This window comes from Quercus lobata, chromosome 4 (assembly GCF_001633185.2).
Source record: "Quercus lobata isolate SW786 chromosome 4, ValleyOak3.0 Primary Assembly, whole genome shotgun sequence".
Taxonomy (NCBI): Eukaryota; Viridiplantae; Streptophyta; class Magnoliopsida; order Fagales; family Fagaceae; genus Quercus; species Quercus lobata.
In genome coordinates, this window is record NC_044907.1 from 28,493,142 (window position 1) to 28,513,653 (window position 20,512).

Below are 20,512 nucleotides of genomic sequence, written 5' to 3' on the forward strand. Positions count from 1 at the left end.
TATTCTAACAAGGCTTAGCTTGTTTGAGCCCTTACAATATATATATATATATATATATATATATATGAAAAAGATGTTATTAAATATTATAATTAGTTAACTAATTTGAACATATCTAAGAATATCTAAAAAATAAAAAATAAAAATACACCTCCATTCCATGGAACACATGTAACATGTTATATTCAGTTTAAATTATTATATAAGTTTAAAATTGTAACAATTTTTTTTCTTTCTTTCCAAATATAGGTATAATGTCTATATTATTGAAACTCGAATTTTAAGGTAATCTTGTGAATATGTATTTTTTTTTTCTTTTTTAGGGTTTATATCTCTAATTTCTAATTCCTATTTTTTGTATTTTTTTTTAACCGAAAATTAAAGAGTTTGGCACAAATAAAATAAAATTTCATAATTTTAATCCAAATATTAAGATATAAAAAATGATTTTTTGTGCCCAAAATTGAAAAATACAACCTGCAAAAAAAATCAATTTAAGACTCAAATAGTCCAAAAATGGACCGAAGTGGATAGAATGGACTGAATTCGAGTATTAGACCAAAGTAGACCAAATCGACCATAGTGGACCGGTATGGACCAAGTAGACCAAATAGATTGAAGTGGATTGAATGAATTGAAATAGATTTAAATAGACTGAAATGCTATATTGATATGGCTTAATAGGAGTATTAAAATACTACACTTCAACTTTTAAATATTATATAGATTGATGAAATTGCTAAAGTAGTGACGATACATATGTAAGGCGTGGGTCATGTTTTAGTCACTTGACTGGCAAGTATTTTGGACAGCCAAAATTCCTCTGACATTCCCATTCAGCGCGTAAAATTGGACAGAGTTACTAATTCTTATACGTTGAAAAATGTGACAGGAGACTTGCAATAGACAGACTAAAATACTTTTTTTATATATACACGATAGAAATTTTATTCTAACTTAATCTAAGTGTATATGTGTATGAAATTCTTTCCTGGAAATTTAAATCTCAGCTCTTACACCTCACACTCCACAAGCACTTATACTTGTGGAGTGACTATCACACCAAAAGTATGCGGTGAAATACTTACAAATCAAAAAGAATGGAAAGCATATGATGTCACATACGCATTAATTAGTATATACAAAGCTGTCTAATTTTGACTTTTTATTTTTGAGAAGAATCTAATTTTGACTTTTAGAACCAATAATTTAAAGAAAGATATATTAAATTCCAAATTGTTGATTAATTAGAATGAAATCAAATGGCAATCAATTAAAAACTATGACACAGACTCACACTCCGCTCAATGTTAATTAATCATAATGCTATGCCACTAGTTAGCAATGCATCCACAAATTTTAAGAAAACTAGTAAGGGTTGCACGTGCATGGCACATGCTGTCCCTTGAGTGAGAAAATTTAAGATAGGATTGTTTTTTGAAGTAGTATCAAACCATGTATTTAAATATAGAATAGTTATTTAATGTATGGCTATCTATTTAATATGATAATTTATTAGGAGAAGGTATTTAGTATCAAATGATACCATGTCAGCGATATCAAAATCAAATAAGTGTGAGATATGTCAGTAAAAAATAACTAATCCACTAATAATTGAAAGACACGTGCTAGTAGGTAGTTATTTTTACACACATATCTCTCGTTTATTGGATTTTGATACGGATGACGTTGTATCATTTGATACACAATATTTTTTCATTTCTTAGAAACTATTTACTAAAGATGGTATCTACTCACAAAAAAATTCAACTAATTAAGAATGATAACAAATATCGTCATCTTCCAACAATAAACAACTAAGTTTTGATAAAACATTGTCACAATATTTAAATTTTCGCAATAAATAATTACATATGCTACAATTGAAACTCTTCATTAAATTAAATACCTACAACCATTTGCAATGAATATTTTGTTATTCATACTTCTTTCTTTATCATTTTATTTTATGAGCCTAACTACAATACTTAGCTTACTTAATTTTTAATGAACACATTTTTAAGAAAGAAAACAAATAAAAAAATAACAAAATAACAAAAGATATATGTCATTGAAGTTTCTATTAGATAAAATTAAAAATTTAGAAGATTTAAACCACTAATATATATTAGTGTTCTCTAGGTAAAAAAATAGAATACAATGCATCATTATTTTTACTTTTTAAGTATGACTAACACATAAAACTCAAAATACACGAAGAAAATTTTTGGGACATTAAAATTTAGTAAGGCATTTTAGATATTGCGCAATAAAATATTCTAGGAATCATAAGATTTTGGTATTGTTTAACTAAGTGAGTAACAGAAGGAACTATATACTTGTCTACAAAATATAAAGGTGGAAATTATTCAACTTTATTGTTGAGGGATGAAACTACCCCAAACATAAATGGGGAAAGTACCCTTTTCCATAATTCTTTTCTGTTGGTAAAACATATTTTTTACTTTAAAAAATATGTTAAAAAAAAAAGTTAGCCCAGTAAAACTATAAATTTTGACTCAACAAATTGGCTAAACCAAAAAAAAAAAAAAGTCAGGAACATAATAAATGTTACAATATTTTCTCAATACCTTTATTTTAGCTATGGTGGGCCTTGGTATGATATTTTATAATTTTATTTTAGAGTAATGTTACATCCACAACATTTTCACAACAAATTATAGATGGTAAATTTTTATTGGGTTTTAATTGGGACAAGCACTTTAAACTATGCATTAAAAATAAATAAATAAACAACAACAACAATTAAAAAACAAAAAAAAACCTACAGGAGAAATTTGTTCGTGAAACAGTGAATTTATGCTCATGAAATTTGACTAAATCAAAAAAGAAGTTTAGGAATATAACAAAATGTCACAATATTTTCACAATACCTTTATTTTCAATCGTGGTAAGATTTGGTCTGATATATTATTATTTATTTTATAAAAATGTTATCTCCATAATATTTTCATAACAAATTCTAAATGGCAAGTTGTTACTGATTTTAAAATGGACCCATGACTAATATCACTTTTTTATCCATCAATAATAGCTTTCCTATGATTTGTTGTGAAATTAATGTTAAATGTTATGGACTTAGCATTTTTTTTTTTTTATCTATAAGAAACTGAGATCTCAACAATTGTGAAAATATTGTAAAAAAATAAGTGTTGTAACATTTTCTTAAAACATTTATTTTCAGTTGTGGTTAGTTACAGTCTCATATTTTATTATTTTATTTCAACTTGTAAGAAATTGACACCTCAATAATTGTGAAAATATTGTGAAATTTTTTGGTTAGTATGACAATATATATGTCAGCTCATATAAATATTAAAAAAAAAAAAAACACAAACAAACAAACAAACCGATTACTAGAGAAAAAAAAGTTTAGGCACTGTAGCTACAGTGCCAATTGAACAAACCAAAAGGGCACTGTAATTACAGTGCATCAAAATTTGTTGTATCAGTATAACAATATATATGCCAGTCATATAAATTTTTTTTTTTTTTAAAAAAAAAACTTTAGGCACTATAGCTACAGTGCCAATTGAAAAAACCAAAAGGGCACTATAGCTACAATGCATCAACGCATTTGCGCTTTTTTTATATATAGATGAGGTGAAGCATATTGTTCATTGACTCTAGGCCTGTTCATGAATATTCCAGCATCGACAGAACCAGTTTAACCGCACCGCCCCACCACGCTTAGGGCTCCGCCGAAGGTTTCTGGCACAATGGTCAAAACCAGTGCAGCCATCGGCATTGAGATGTGCCCACCGATGAAGACCGAACCGACCCGAGCATGTTATATATATATATATATATATATATTTATGTGTGTGTGTGTGTGTGTGTGTATAAATATCATACCGTTCTAAGAAGAGCTGAAGAGAAGAGGTTGCCTAAGCCTAAAGTTCTCATCCATGAACAGGTCCCAAAAAAAATTTGAATTCTTATCCATGACCATGAACAGGCCTCACGTTCTTATCAAAAAAAAAAAAATTGAATTAAAAAAGAAGTTAATGTGTGTGAGTGAGGCTACCTTTCTCAGTCAAAAAACGTGTGTTAGGAGGAATAGCCGAATAGTCTCATCACTGAGTGTGAGTGGTCTTGTCTAGTAACTCTAATGTCTTCCCACTTGCATTTTTTGAAAAGAAAAATATTAAAAAAATAATGTCGTATAGCCTTATGGGTTACAGTCTTACCACTTACTTTTTTTGGAAAAAAAAAAAATTTTAAATGCTGCATGTATTAGTCACTGACTCACTGTCTTGCCACTTGCGTTTTTTGAAAAAAAACATATTAAAAAAATAAAAATAAAAAATGATGTCATATTGTCACTGTTTGAGTCAATGATGGAGTCATTCACTGTGCAAGATTTTTTTTTTCTCTTTTGATCTCAGCCACACAAATCTTTTATCTCAAGTTGTGTCCTACTCAAACTCAACTACTCTCATAATCTTATTTCTCCTCTTTAGTCTTTAGACTTCTGCTCCTCTCACAGTCTCACCTCTCAAACTTAGAACTCAGTCACTCATCAGTCATCAACCACCTTCATTATTCTTCCCTCTCAATCTCAGAATCTCATACTCTCACCTAACCATTTTTCTCTTCTTTTTTGCTCTCAATCACATAATGTTTCTTCCAAACCCTAATCCCGCTGAACAATTAGTAGTGTTTCCCTCTCAATCTTAGATTTTCAAGCTCCCACTAACCATTTTTCTCTTCTCTTTTGCACTCAACCACATAAGAGTCCAGCCCATATAATTGAACAAACCACACCAAGCCGCTAAGATTAACCGCACATTATGTAGACCGGTTTTTACCTTCCAAAAGTGAGGTGTGGTCAAGCATAGGATAAAACCGCACCCTATAAGTGTAGCGCAAAAAACCTCTCCAAAACCAACTGAACCAAACCGTGTACACTCCTAATTGACTCTATGATTACAAAACCAAAGGCCAAAGATAAGAGCGACTCTACTTGTCTTGTCCACAATGCTCCAAGTTCCACAGTTTCCTCTTTTCACTTGGCTGTCCTTCCTGTTTATCCTGGTTATTTGGTGGAAGAGATCTAAAGCCAAAGGCCAAATCCACAAATTGCCTCCTGGGCCATGGAAACTACCTCTTATAGGGAATTTGCACCAGCTTGTTTTCTCTCTACCACATCGATCCTTGAGAGACTTAGCCAAGAAATATGGACCCATTATGCAACTTCAGCTGGGTGAGGTGTTGGCTATAATTATTTCATCACCAAAAGTAGCTGAAGAGGTTCTGAAGACACATGATGCTGCTTTTGCAAATAGGCCAAGTGTTCTTGCTGTTGAAATTGTGGGCTATGATAATTCAAGTATTGTATTTGCTCCCTATGGTGATTATTGGAGACAAATGCGAAAGATTTGTGTTCTTGAGCTCCTAAGTCCCAAGCGAGTCCGGTCATTTAAGACAATAAGAGAAGAAGAGGTATGGAATCTTGTTGAATCCATTTCCTTGTCACAGGGACTTCCAATCAATCTTAGTGAGAAAATCTTCACCACCTCATATTGTATAACTTCCAGAGCAGCAATTGGGAAGAAGTGCAAATATGAACAAGAATTGTTATCATTAATCAAGGAATCGTTTAATCTCAGTGGAGGTTTTGATGTGCCTGATTTGTTCCCATCACTGAAGTTCCTTAGCTTCCTTACTGGGATGAGGCCTGCATTGGAGAAACTGCACAAAAAGCTAGACAAGATTCTTGAAGAAATAATCAATGAGCATAAGATGAAAAGAAGTACTACCATTTCAGCCAGCAAACATGAACCTGCTGGTGGTGATGATGATGATCTAGTTGATGTGCTTTTAAAACTTCAGGAGATGGGTGAGCTTGAATTTGAAATCACAAGCAACCAGATTAAAGCTGTAACTCAGGTACGCAAATAAGATCTGTCAATTTATAAACAACATTTCTTTTACTTTTCTTCTTAATTAGAAAGTGAGCAACGTTTTAACAAATATGGGTCCCTTACTCACGTGAATTCTGAATAGAATTCAATGCCTAGTTTTAACTTTTATCAAATCACACGTTACTTCAAAAAATAATAATAAACACAGCTTAACGGCCACACGATTCAAAAATTGCATTGAGAGGCAGATTAATAGAACGAGGGCATGATGCAGTGGTGGGGTTCGCCGGAACTTTGTCATTGTGCCGTACCGGCCATTGAGGTGGAGTCTATGCCTTTTACACTTGTTCTAAGGTTTATTGTTATTTTTTCAAATATAATATTAGGCAATTTAGATTTTTAATGTAATAAATTTGACAAAATTTAAGTACAATATCTAAGTATTGCTTCTTAAATTTTTCATATAAAATTTTATAAACTTTTTACTTATAAAATGAATGTATATTTTTGTTACTTTGGTAAAAGTTAAAACTAATGTTAGGCATTGAATTCTATTCAGAAATCATGCGAGTTAGGTGGAGTCTATGCCTTTTACACTTGTTCCAAGGTTTATTATTATTTTTTTAAATATAATAATTAGACAATCTTGATTTATATGTAATGGACTGATAAGACTTATGGTGTGTTGGTTTAGAGTGAAATATGGTCGGTAGAAGATTTTGAAGATAAAATATGAAAGAAAATTTTTTTGAGTATATTTTATTGGGTAGGGAGGAAGAAAAATAAATTGTAGAATCTAGATGTTTTCTCCTTATGTTCACCAAAAAATTTTCTCTCTAAAATAAAGAAAAAATTGAAGGAAAAAATTAGACATCATTTCTAGACAAAAATACCCATGTGCAATATACGTTCCTTTTCTTCACAACCTTTTCTTTTTTCTCTATTTTCTTTTTTTTCCTTCTGGTTGCCTTCTTTTTTTTCTTTTTTCACCTAGACGTTGCCTGCCCCTGCCCCTTCTTCTTTTCTTTTTTCTTTTTTTCTCTTTTGATTTACTGGGCAGGCGTTGCCTACCTCCTTTTTTTGGGGGGGGGGGGGGGGGGGGGGGGGGTTTGTTCAGTTTTTTTTTTTTTTTTCTTTTGCTTCCTTTTGTGTTTTTTTTTTTTTTTGGATGTGATTTTTTTATGGACATGATTTTTATTTTTTTAATAAATTTAGATGATTGATTTTTTTTGTTGTTTATCACATTTTTTGTTTTAATTGGGTATCATTTTTAAATAAAGGATGCGTAAATTTATATAAACTTGTTTTTTTCATCTCTCCATTTTTCCACTCCCAACCAAACAAAAATGAGAGAAATTAAAATCTTTTTTATCCTCCCACTTTTCCATCCTCTCACAATTTTCTATCCTCCCACTTTCCATCCCTCCAACCAAACAGACCCTTAAGTACAATACTTAGGTACTGTTTCTTAGGTTTCCCTCTTAAAATTTTGTTATGTGTTTTTTTCTCATGAAATGAAAGTGAATTTTTTAGTTAAATGGTCACATGGCAAAATTTTAAGAGAGAAACCTAAAAAAAGCACCCAAGGTACTGTAAATAAGTTTTGTTCTACTAGACTGGGCTATTATAAAAGGATAAAATTGATGATGAATTGGGCCTAATATACTCAAAGACTTGGGATTTAAAATACTAAAGGAAAATAAGAAAAGAAAAATTATATATATATAGCGGTAACTCTGAAGCGGTATATCGATATTAACTAGTACCAAAATATATCGTTCCTTTGCTTAAACCAAAATGGCTTCTTTTGCGAAATTGACTTCCTTACTCCCTTTAATTGGTGTCTTTGTGCCATTGTTAAGATATAATTTTCTATTACAATTGATTGGTTTTCCGTATAAGTAGTCGAGACTTTCAATACTTTAGTAGGGCCCTTCAAAAACCTCATTTACACGTCCACAAGGACATCTGTTAACAAAAATCTTTAAAAAATAAAAATAAAATTTTGAAGTATTTGAGATACACATATACGCAAAAGGAGGTCATGAATATGTATTTTGCCATTATATTCTTTGAGAGTGGTAGCTTGTCTAATCAAATACACAGGATTGTGTAGTATGATGGTTTTAGAAGCAATTTATCTCTTGAAATTAATTTCATGTACAAATAATAAATCAAAATTGAAGTCACTAAATTTGGAATTCGAAAGAAAATTAAGCGTAACTGGAGACTACGGAATACTTTGTTTACAAATTATGCAACTAGCCTATTTTTCCTAATATTGTCTTAGTGTGATTCAACCTTCATTTACAGGACGTTTTCGCTGCAGCAAGTGAGACTTCAGCATCTACAATAGAATGGGCAATGTCAGAATTATTGAGAAACCCAAGAGTAATGGCGAAAGCACAAAACGAAGTGCGAAAAATCCTTAAAGGGACAAGAAACATTGATGAAATAGACATTCAAAAACTAGATTATTTGAAATTAGTTGTGAAGGAAACTTTGCGATTACACCCTCCTGGTGCCTTGATCCCAAGAGAATCAAGAGAAAAATGTGAAATTAATGGGTACGAGATACCAAGCAACACAAAAGTAATCATTAATGCATGGGCTATTGGTAGAGATCCTACATATTGGATTGATGCAGATTGCTTTCATCCTGAGAGGTTTCATGGTTCCTCTGTTGATTTTAAAGGGACCAACTTTGAATTCATTCCATTTGGAAGTGGTAGGAGGATATGTCCAGGTATATCATTTGCTCTTGCTAATGTTGAACTTGTTCTTTCCCAATTGCTGTATCACTTCACTTGGAAACTTCCCTCTACAATCAATCCAGAAGAACTTGACATGTCCGAGTCTTTGGGATTAACCTGCAGACGAGGGAATGATTTGTACCCAGTTGCCACTCCTTGGATGGATTAGTATTGTATATCATTCTTAGGTAACTCTACCATGAAGTTCCTTAACATTCTTATATCCTTCCATTTTGAAATAAGTAGATTACACTTGTTATGTTATCGATGTTTACACAAATATTGTCCTATCAAAAAAAAAAAATGTTTACACAAATGTTTATCATCACTATTTTGGTATCTCTTTAAAACTTTGATGATATAGCTACATCCAACCACTCATTTCAAACAAATGGATAAGACTTTAGAAAATTGATGGAGGAGTTACTTTTAAAACTATCAAGAATGCTAGTCCTCTTTGGACTCCTCATTTTATCGTAAGAAACTGATTAATAAGGATGAAAATATGTGATACTTTTTTTAAGGAATTGCATTGTATCTAAACTCAGTAAATTATACCCTATTGTTCAACACGCGCACGCGCACACACACATAAAATCAAAGACATTTGATTTTTGGTTGAACTCATAATATTATGTCACATAAACTTTTGTGCTCTTACAATTTTTCACATCATTATTTTAATATAAATTTTTGGCAAAAAGGCAAAACTCATTTTTTAAGTTTCACCGTAGTTCATTTCAAGTATCTAACATTGCTTTTATTCCATTGAATCCTCTAAGTTTCAAAAGTGTTCAATCAAAGCCTCCCATTAGCCTCCATTAAACCGATCTGTTAAACGCCCAAAATGGCATCGTTTTGGTAATTTTCATCTCCTCCCTGAATTTACCTTTGGGCAGCTTGCTGGTGACTGTCCAAAAATTATAATGAATTTTTAAAATTAAAATCTAAACATTTAGTCCAACTCATTTTTTTTAGCTGATGTGTACTGGGCCACTGTAGCAATTTATAAATTGGGCTTGTTTGTGGGCATTGAACACTAGACTGGGCTTCCCTCCTGATCCTATAATATGGGACTGGGCTTATTCCACTTTCAAAAAGAACCACGGGCCAAGGCAAAGTTATTAAGCAATTAAGTTGGCGATCATAGATTGCAAAACCCACTCGAGACTTGCAATAGAATGTGTTTGGGCATGGTCTTAAGTAAATTATACATTTTTTATGATAATTATACACTAATTAATGTTAATCTATTTTTAATGAACAAATACATCCCAGACCCAGACCCAGACCCAAATCATGATGAATTCTTAGGGAGAGTTTGGTTCGCCGCAATGTTATATTACACTATAATATTGTATTATTGTAATCTTATATTAATATAATCTTAATACAAAAATACAACATTACTTTGTTTAGGAAAATAATGAAATTAAGATGATATGATATATTTTGTAATTTTAAATTATGGTAATGTTAAAAAAAAAAATCAAAAACCTTAATGTTACATCATCGTAATGTGCATCACATCAAAGACACATTACAGCGAATCAAATGCCCTTGAGTCATTTGGTAGAATACTGTTAGAAGGGAAGTTTATTATGGGGCATGTGAAGTTTTTGAGGGAAATGAGGTTAATCTTTTTTACAATATGCGTTAATCAAAAGTCACCTTTTTAAATAACATAAAAGGGAGAAAGGGAGAATGAGGAGAATGAGGAGAGACACATGGGTACCTTTTGTTGTCAATGCCTAGAGTTCCAAAAAGTTTTTTTTTTTTTTTTTTTTTAACGAATGAACAAAAGTATGAAACTTTTTTTTTTCTTTCTTATAAAATTAAATATTTTAAGGGTAGTGCTACTAACACAATAATTTTACAAAAAATTCACAACAAAACTTAAGTGACAAGTTATTAATAGTAGGTAAAAGAGTAATGTCAGTTGTGAATTTAGATAAAAACCAATTATAGCTTGTCACTTAACATTTATTGTAAAAATATTGTGAAAGTAGTATTAAGAGGATCATATTTAAACTTATTGTAGCTGGGCTTGAAAAAAAAAAAATTAGGATCAAGGTGTTCATATTTTTATTATAAGGATAAAAAAAAAAAATTAATATTATATATATACTTTTTGGGGAGGGAGGGGGGGGGGGGGGGGGAGAGGCAGGTGGAAGTCAAGGGTTCCCAAACTTCTGTTTTAATGACGAGATTTGGAAAAGTTTTTTTTTTTTTTTTCTTCTCTCTATTTTTTGTTTGGTTATTGGAAAAGTGCTAGGGAGAGTTTGTTGATTTTTTTTTTTTTCAAAAATTTTTTTTTCAATTTTATATATTTTGTTAATATGCAAAAAAATTTCATTATTTTTTTATTAATGAGTTAAATACTTAACAAAATATTCTAACGAAAGTAGATGTAAGGCCTTAATTGAAACAATTAAAACTTAGAAGACTGAATTGAACGAAAATAAAGTTAAAGACATGAAATGAATTTTGGTCCAACTTAAATAGTGCAATTTACATTTTTGCCTTATATTTATAAATAAGATTTTTTTTCTTGAATTTTTTTTTATAAAAATAAAAGAGAAAAAATGCATATTGTTTTATAAAAACCCTAGTAGACCGCAAGCGTGATTCTAGTGTGATCTTTTTTTTCTTAAGGACCAATGGTGGACCAAAAATGTTCCCATACCGTGACCATCGGGGAGTATCAAATTTCAATCTGTAAACCCACATGCTCTTAGTGGCGTGTAAAACATGCATCCTAAATTATTTTCTTTTCTTTTTTTTTTTTTTCTTTTGACGGAATAAAACATGCATCCTACCCTCTATTTCACTTTTATGGGATTCACTCTATAATGATTTTTCATTATCATTGATTTTTTTTTTGTAAGTAGGAATTAAACTTTAGATCTCTTACCGACAATAGGAGACTTTTTTTTTTTGATAAGAAGATTGTAACTTTATTAAGATGAAGATAAACACATTATATCTTGAGCCAAAACTGACTCAATTATAATAGGATTTTTTTTCTATCCAAGTTACAAAACTAACTAAATTCCTAGCAAATTGAACTAAGATATGTGCAGGGCGATTGCCTTGCCTTCGAATATGAGAGACTTGCACTCCCCTAAAATCCTTTAACTTAAGCTGTATTCCCTCAACTATATTGCGAATAGTTATTGGTGGTTCACACGATCCATTCATAGCCTCAACAACAATTTGTAAGTCACACTCAAAGATAACCTGGGACAGAGGCATTAATTGACCGGCAATGGTCCCCCATAATTTTTTAAAAAATATATATTAATATATATATGCATTAATTTTAGGAATTTTTGTTCTATAAAATTACATTTTGCCCCCTTAACAATATCATTGATTCTTTTTAGAATAATGTTACAGTTACAAACTTATTTACAATATTTTTATAAACTATTGAGGTACAAATTCTTATTAGTTCGCATCTAGGCCTATCACTTACATCACTTTTTTACTTACCAATAATTACTCATTATATCAGCAATATACCTCTAACACTTTCCTCATTTTAAAGGCCATTAAAAAAATTTATAGATCTAAAATCTAAAACAACATATACTAGCCCAAAAACATTTGTGCAACAACAAAAATCACCAATAGTAAAGCTAAAAAAAATTAAGTCCAATTAACTAATTTTACTCAAACAAACAACTGGCCCTTGAAAAAGTTTTAAACAGAATAATTTTGTCTTAACCTAGCAAATGCACGCATCCAAAAAAAAAAAAAAACCCTCCACTGCTAAAAAGCCGCCAAACTAGAGGTCGAAGTCGCCCCCTTAACTCAAAGTCCTAACTCCATCCCCGAAGATAACCTCTTGAACCCCCACATCCCATGCAAAAAGAACCCCTTCCTCCAAAGCTTTTGCTTCAATCTCCAATGGCCCCAACAGGTCTGGTATATTTTTACTCAGCGTTGCCTCGACTCTTCCAGCAAAATCACGGTTTACTACCCCAACTCTTGAAGAATGAGAGGATTTGAAAGTTGCGCCATCAACATTAAGGAGACTTTTTTTGTGCATCTATTTTAGTTTTTTATATTTTTTTTTCCAATCTGGTACCATAAAAATTTTCCCATCATGACCTTCAGTTAGCTGTCCTTAACTCCTTGTGCCCATTCATCTCTTCTTTTTCTTTTTTAAGAATCAAACACAAAGAAAAGAGAATGAGGTTCTAACATAAGGCACATCACAAACTCCTCATATCTATTCAATTCAATTAAAATACTTTTCTTTCCAAAAAAAAAAATATATATATATATATATATTCATGGATGTCTCCCAAACTGCTGTAGGTCATTAGGCTTTCCTTAATTTCGTTTTGTCCAGTTAGGGCTCTTGAACCCTGTTCCAAAAAGTTGATGACCGTACCTTAGAAAAATATGGACATTTGCTGTAATTTTCATGGCTTCCATAACAATTGAAACAATATCAATTCTAATCCTCTAAAGCATTTGTAGGCAAATAGACATTTGCTGTAACTTCCGTGGCTTCCATAATAATTGAAGCAATATCAATTCTAATCCTCTAAAGCATCTGTAGGCAAAGAGACATTTGTACGCAATTCAGACACAGCTAATATAAATCTTTACGATCAAGGGCAACTAATATCAATCTTTATTATTATATTTTTTAATAATTAATATCAATCTTTATTTGAGTTAGACATTATATATGTTCCACATTATGGGACAGGTTAGCTATCTTACACTATGGGACAGGTTTGACCAAAATCAATTTTAATCTTATGATGCTAATTAAGTTGGACCAACCTCATTAACATCTCATAAAATTTAAACAGATTACGTACGCTTCATAATAGTTGCTCCTTATGATGAGGTTAAAACACATTTCAAACTGAAAGAAAACTAGGAGACTAGCTACATGGGCGGCTCTAGGAACAGTTCAGGGCTTCAAATGAACCCCCCCCCCCCCCCTACTCTTGAGCTAGCCAATTTTATATAAAATATATATATATATATATATATATTTTATATGACCCTCCTAAAATAAAATTTTGAACCTCCTAGACCTTTTCTTTTTTTAAAGCCTAGCTAAAATGAACTTGATTATGATTGTCTTGACAATATCTTGGTCTTTAAAAATTAAAAATATATATAAAATAAAATTAAAAAAAAAAAAAACTCAATATCAAACCAATTTTATCTAATATATGGGGGAAACAGTAAGCCTAACAACAAAAGTATAAATTTGTTCTTCTTAAATCTAAAAAAAAAATCATTTAGATCTTAACGAATTTGAAATAAACTAATACATAAAAGTTTATTGTTTTTAAATCTCGCTTGGAGTTTACTTAATAACAATAATTCATATGTTTATTGTATTTAAAAACAATAGATGATTTCCAACATTTAATCTTAGCAACAATAATTAGTATCCTCATTGTATTAATAAACTATTATAAAAAAAAAAATCATATTAATAAACAATATGCATTGAACTTATAATTTATCTTATATGAGAAATGTTATGTTCATAATACTTTCACAACAAATCTTAAGTGACGGATTGTTACTGGTTGTTACTGATGAAAAAAAAAAAAAAAAAGAGGTAATTTCAGTAGTGAATTTAAATTAGAACTAATAACAACTTTTCACCTAAAATTATTAGAAAAATGTTGTAAAAACTTTGTAAATATAGCACTTTGTAATAAAGAAATCACATAAACTGCAAGATTCATTTTTTACCCAAAATGCATCTTCTTACTTACCTCCGCTAAAAATATATCTTTGAGCCACCACTGACTAACTACAAACAAATCCTAGATAATTAAACCAATATCAAATTCCTCTCAAGTTTATGTCTAAAATTTGATTTTACAGCAAGTACAACAATATCACCATTAAATAAAATTTCTCACTTTTCTTTGCCCTCTCTCATGCACATGCTGCACTCCTTTTCATGCACTATAAGTTCATATCCCAAGCAGAAATTCATGTTTTTCCTATCTTTGTTTTATGCTTAATTCTAATCTCCTCCTCTCCCATTTATAGAAGGGTTCTTAAGGCAAAGTTATCAAATCCATATAGATAAATACCAATTACTTTTTAACAAGAAATAGACTTTTATTAACACCAAAAAAATTCTAAATAAATTTTCCAACAAATTATGTATTTTGAATTCATTAAAATTTAGAGATTTTGTTGGATTTCAAGCTCATTGAGAGGATCCATGACTTTGTAGTATACTTACTTATCTTGCTAATAAATGTAGTTGTTAAGGTTCACGTCCACTATAGGTGTGAAATTTGTGGGATTAAAGAGGTTCTTAGAGGAGATAATTAATATTCAATAGGTGTGGAATCATTTTTTTTTTTTTAAATGATCAATTTGCAAACTCTATCACACAAGTTGATGCGATTTCAGTTTTCGACTACGAATAAAGTCATTATCATTTAAAATCTTTCCCCAAAAAAAAAAAAGAGTCTCCTAAAAGTTCTAATACTTAATTATGATATAATATGGGAGTTCAACTTGTAAAATCTCATAAGAGACTTAGGTTCAAATTCTGTCTATTGTACAACAAAACTAATTAGAATCTTACCTTCTTTTTTTTTTTTATGAGATAGCCTTAGTGTCTTAACATTTTGAGAAGAAATGTCTTAGTTAACTTGTTTATGGAAAAATAATTATGAAGCGAATTTCACAAATTCGAATTATCTATCATTTAGTATAAAAATTATACATAGATATCATATATGCCATTAGAATATGGTGTGAAAATTTCATTAATATGTTATTATATAAACACACACGAGGGAAAATACTAATATGTTATTTTGCATTGGCTTTTGGAGGTTCGAAAGGAAATGCCGCAAGAGGGTGGTGAGGATTTGCACGCATTGTAATTGCGTAAAGGCTTTTAATATTTTTATCAAATCATTAGAGAAAAAAAAAACCACATGTCTACGTAACTTGTTAACTTCATGCATTGGTTGCGTGCCAAATTAATTGTGTCTCTATATGTGGTTTGAACTTAATTTTTTTATGCTAAATTAAAATGATAAATATTATAAGAACAATTTATAAGAAACCTTTTCACTATCTACCAATCTCCACTGTCCAAACAGAAAACAAAAACAAATAAAAAAATTTTAAAAAAAAATGTTTCATATTCTACTAAACCAAAGGTTACTGATTATTAAAAAAAAATAATAATAAAAAAAAATAAAAAATAAAAAATAAAAACCAAATGTTCATGACTGCAATCCAAATCTCTGATTTGCCAAAAAGAAGCACAAACCAACACCAAGTACACAGCTAAAATCATTGGAGCTTGTACTCAAATGCTTCCCCAAGCGCGTAATAATCAATAATTTCTTTCCATTTTTCTTTTTTTTTTTTTTTTTTTTTTTTTACTTTTCAATATTTTGATTTGAAATGATTAATTTCCTACGTGGGCTGCTTTTTGTTTCAACTTTTTGCCTCCCTGACAGCTCAAATTAAAGTGAACTCACACTCACAGGTCTTTGCCACCCTTCATAAGCCTATAGAAAATTTTGGCACCTTTTCAAGTCATCTTTCACAAACTCTCTCTCTCTCTCTCTCTCTCTCTCTTACTCTTACATGATATATATAAACTTAACCAGACTTTGAGGGAGAATCTTAAACAGGCACTACAAGTTCTTGTTTGTCTGAGAGAGAGAGAAAAAAAAGAGTTTTGTTCTACTTTCGTTTCTTTGTTTGTTTGATGAATAACAGAATGAATGCTGCAGTTACTCCTAGCACAACAACAACAAGGTTTATCAAATGTGTCACTGTTGGAGATGGTGCTGTTGGGAAGACAAGCCTTTTAATCTCCTACACCACCAACACTTTCCCAGCTGTATAAAACTCTTTTTAACTTTCATATATGTTCTTTATTTGTTTTTACTTTTTTTATTTTTTTATTTTTTCATTTTTTAGTTGTTTCTGTTAATGTGCATTTGATTTCCAATGTGGGTTTATGTATTGTATGACAGGATTATGTCCCCACTGTTTTTGATAACTTCAGTGCCAATGTTATGGTTGATGGGAAGACTGTGAATTTGGGTCTCTGGGATACTGCTGGTATACTCAATCTTTCCCTCTATAATGGTCGATTTGTTTGATGCATGGTTTTTTTTTTTTATCTTTCAATTTTTAGTTTTCCTTCAATGATTGTTAACTTTGTTATGGTTCAAGAATCATGACCTCCCTTAGGGGGAAGAAATTTTGGCCTCTGATTTGAAGCTATTGTTTATGATCAAAGGGATCAGGCAAATTGTACTTGTATGCAATTAATTTCTTTTGATGAAATGGCTTTTGTCTAAACTTCTACTCGTATGTTTTTCTAGTTCTATGATGAAAAAAACTTTTTTAATGGCTATAATTGATCACCATTACTACCAAAGATTCAGTTTTCATTATTTTTCAATCTTAACTGTGAGCAAGCATAAAGGAATTTTAGACATATATAGCATAAATGATAATTTCCAAAGGAAAAACACATCTTTTTTTTTTTCCTGACTTATACAACAATTGGGGATAGGAAATTTAAACCTAGGTTCTCCCTATTAAGAGAACTTGATAATGTCATTGAGTTACAAGGATCATGGCAAGGAAAAAAAAATACATTCTAATCGAACAGTAGTGGTGATCTACAATTCATAGGAAAATCGAATAGACTGTATCAAATGAAGCATTGGTATCATTTTTATTCATATATGAAAAAAGCATGTGCGTGTTTATGTATTTGACTAAGGCTAATTAATTAGAGCTACTTAATATTGTAGTCTTGTAGATAATAAAAAATATTGAGATCTCATTTTAATGATTTGGCTGAATGACAGTGAAAAAGACAGAGTTCTGTATTTCCTAAAGCATTTGATTACATGAAATCATCCAACTCGTGTGGCAATTAGGCTTACTAAAAATTTTAATATTTATTAATATGTTCCATATATCTTAGAAACACATCAGCACTTCCATGTGACATGAAAAAAACAAGCCCATTAAGCTTTGTTTTTGAAAACCAATTATTGCAAAGCACCTTGATTAATCTTGAAATAAATAGTAACTTTCCAAGTTAATATTGCGGGAACTCATATGAAAATGCAAAAGTGGCTCCTAAAACAAAATTAGGATAGCTCTTTGGCTTTTAAAAGTCAATGGAATGAAAGCTTACAATGTCTGCAATTTTTGCAGGTCAAGAAGATTATAACAGGCTGAGGCCCTTGAGTTACAGAGGAGCTGATGTTTTCCTACTTTGCTTTTCTTTAATAAGTAGGCCTAGCTTTGAAAACATATCAAAGAAAGTAGGATTCTCTTTTCTTTTGATAAAATCCTTCTTTTGATCTTCTTTCATTTACAAAATGTTTCAACCAAATGTATATACTTATCAGGTTCTTTGTGCTTGTTTCTTTTTCCTCCTGCCTCTTCTTATGTTGGGGTAGTGGGTTCCGGAGCTGAGACATTATGCCCCATCAGTGCCCATTGTTCTTGTGGGGACCAAACTAGGTGATAGATTCTTTCCTTCATTAATTTTTTACGTCTGTTAATGATTATTGCCAGAACTATGGCCTTGCTTTTCCATGAAGTGTCCCAATTCTCTAGATAATCAAGTATGCTCGGTGGAAGATATAAAGTGAAGAATGAAAAGTTCCTTTTTTTGTCCTTCTTTTTCTTCTGAATCTTCAAAATCTATTATACAGGAATGTACAATCAAATTAAAGTATATTGTTGAAATCAAAAGTGCAACATGGTCATCCACTCCTACAATTAATGATATTTGAATACATACATATATACATTTCAAGTACATAAATGTAGCTAGAAATATCTGTATATGTTCTTATTAGTTTTGCATCAATATTTAGTATATATGGTTTGGTATATTCACAGTTGTTTGGGACATTCTTAATTATTCATGAAGATTAAAATCTTGGTACCCTCCCCCACAAAAAAAGAAAACCCAGATTTTTTCTGCTTGTACATTTGTTTGTTACTATTTTCTATTAAACATTGTTATTTGGGATCGCAGATTTGAGAGAAGATGAAGAGTTTCACTTGAATTATCCTGGGGCATGTACCATTGCCACAAAACAGGTAGGCAGGCAACCTGCAACTTTTTTTTTCCCCACAATCACATAAGCATTTTGCATTTGTAGCAATACAATAAATCGTATAGCAATGCTACAGAGACAATCAATCGACAAATTTTTCTTTTCACAACTAATAGAGGTGGTAGATTGTTATTAATGTAACGTCACATTCGTTGGAAGCACCATTAACATCACCTTTATTGCACAAGGTATACCAATATTAATCTGCCACCTCAACAATTGTAAAATTTGTTGGTCTTTAGACTTATTAATGTTAGTCGCATGTTACACGCGTGTACATGGGTCTATTTTCAACACCAACTGAACATGGGTCTATTTGCAACACCAACTGAACATGGGGCACACACTGATTGTTTCAACAAAGCACAGTCAATTTGAATAGTGCACCCATCTCTCTTTTTGGTGGAAATAATTAGCTTTCCAGGCCATGTCACATTGTGCGTATGGCCTAGTTTGATGTTGATGCACCCCTCTGCTGAGACACAGACAAATCAGTGAAAAACCATCTTGTGTGGAGTTGTTTTCCTTTTCAATTATATGTATTTATATAGTACATCTTTTAATACCAGGGTGAAGAACTGAAAAACCAAATTGGAGCAGTAGCATACATAGAATGCAGCTCAAAGACACAGCAGGTATGTTTCTCATTTTTTATATATTTTCTCATAAAATTTATGAAATACTCCATCATTTAACATGAAGAAGATATCATATCAAACTTCAGTACTTGGTCTACTAGATATATTAGTGAAGTGAAAACAGGAACAAAATGGGAACATATTGATTGATTGGTAATTCATAAAGGACATGAGATTTCAGGTCAACCTCGTTGTGCAGCCAATTTATTAAAGATTGTTCCCAGTAGGGTCTCTGTGATGGTAGCCCATCATCATGGAAAAAAAAAATTCTTCTGGTTGCCACCTGAATGTTAGTTTAGTGACATATATTTCAGACATCATTATAAAGGGAAAAATATAGGTATGTGTGTCTGTAAAAAGCTCCTCTAAACTCTAACACAAGCCATTTGGAGACATCATTGTCCCAGTACGGTAATCACTTCATTAGTAAAATAAAACAAGGAATCAAATCATTGTTCTAAGCAAAGCAACATATGCAGAATTGTAGATACAGAAGAAAGTAATGAAATAGTACTAATTGGCATCCAAATGTGTTCTTTTAACATAATTTAGACATTGTAAGAATTGTTCCAAGTTGGTTTCAAGAACTGTAAATTGAAACTTTGTTACTGAAAATTGCAGAATGTTAAGGGTGTGTTTGATACATCTATAAAGTTGGTGCTGGAACCTCCAAAGCCCAAAAAGGCAAAGAGAAAGCTGAGGACATGCGGGATTCTTTGATAATCTTCTAGTGCTCCTGATCTTATATATGCCTATGATGATGATGATGATGATGATGACTCCCATCTCTCTAACAGTAGTCCATTCTTGTCTTTTTATTCTTTGTTCTGAGAGAAAATCATTGAATTTCACGCTGGTCATTTCATTGATTTGTATGAGTTTGGCATTTCTATAAACTAGTATATGCTCTATTTATATTATTCCAAGTTGGGAAAGAAAAACAAAAAAGCACGTTACAGAGGTTGTGGCTTTGGAACTCAAAACATGTTTGGATTAAAAGTATATTTGTGTTGTCTGAAAAAGTAGATGATTGGATTTGATAGATTGCAGAGTGATGTACAAGCCCATTACATATGAGAAAAGTTTTTTTGATTTTTGTT

At 31.1% G+C, this 20,512-nt stretch overlaps 2 protein-coding genes across 2 annotated transcripts; both read left to right on the forward strand.

Annotated features, from left to right (window-relative positions):
• Positions 1–4,501: 4,501 nt before the first annotated feature.
• On the forward strand, positions 4,502–8,926 carry LOC115983709 (premnaspirodiene oxygenase-like). Its single transcript, XM_031106448.1, has 2 exons — positions 4,502–5,913; positions 8,202–8,926. The coding sequence occupies exons 1-2, from the start codon at positions 5,002–5,004 to the stop codon at positions 8,808–8,810; spliced, it is 1,521 nt and encodes a 506-aa protein (XP_030962308.1). The 5' UTR covers positions 4,502–5,001; the 3' UTR covers positions 8,811–8,926.
• A 7,324-nt stretch (positions 8,927–16,250) lies between these two features.
• On the forward strand, positions 16,251–20,464 carry LOC115987016 (rac-like GTP-binding protein RAC2). Its single transcript, XM_031110455.1, has 7 exons — positions 16,251–16,517; positions 16,654–16,741; positions 17,858–17,967; positions 18,106–18,169; positions 18,693–18,757; positions 19,344–19,409; positions 20,034–20,464. Exons 1-7 carry the CDS (start codon positions 16,383–16,385, stop codon positions 20,130–20,132), a joined length of 627 nt encoding a protein of 208 aa, XP_030966315.1. The 5' UTR covers positions 16,251–16,382; the 3' UTR covers positions 20,133–20,464.
• Positions 20,465–20,512: the final 48 nt, after the last annotated feature.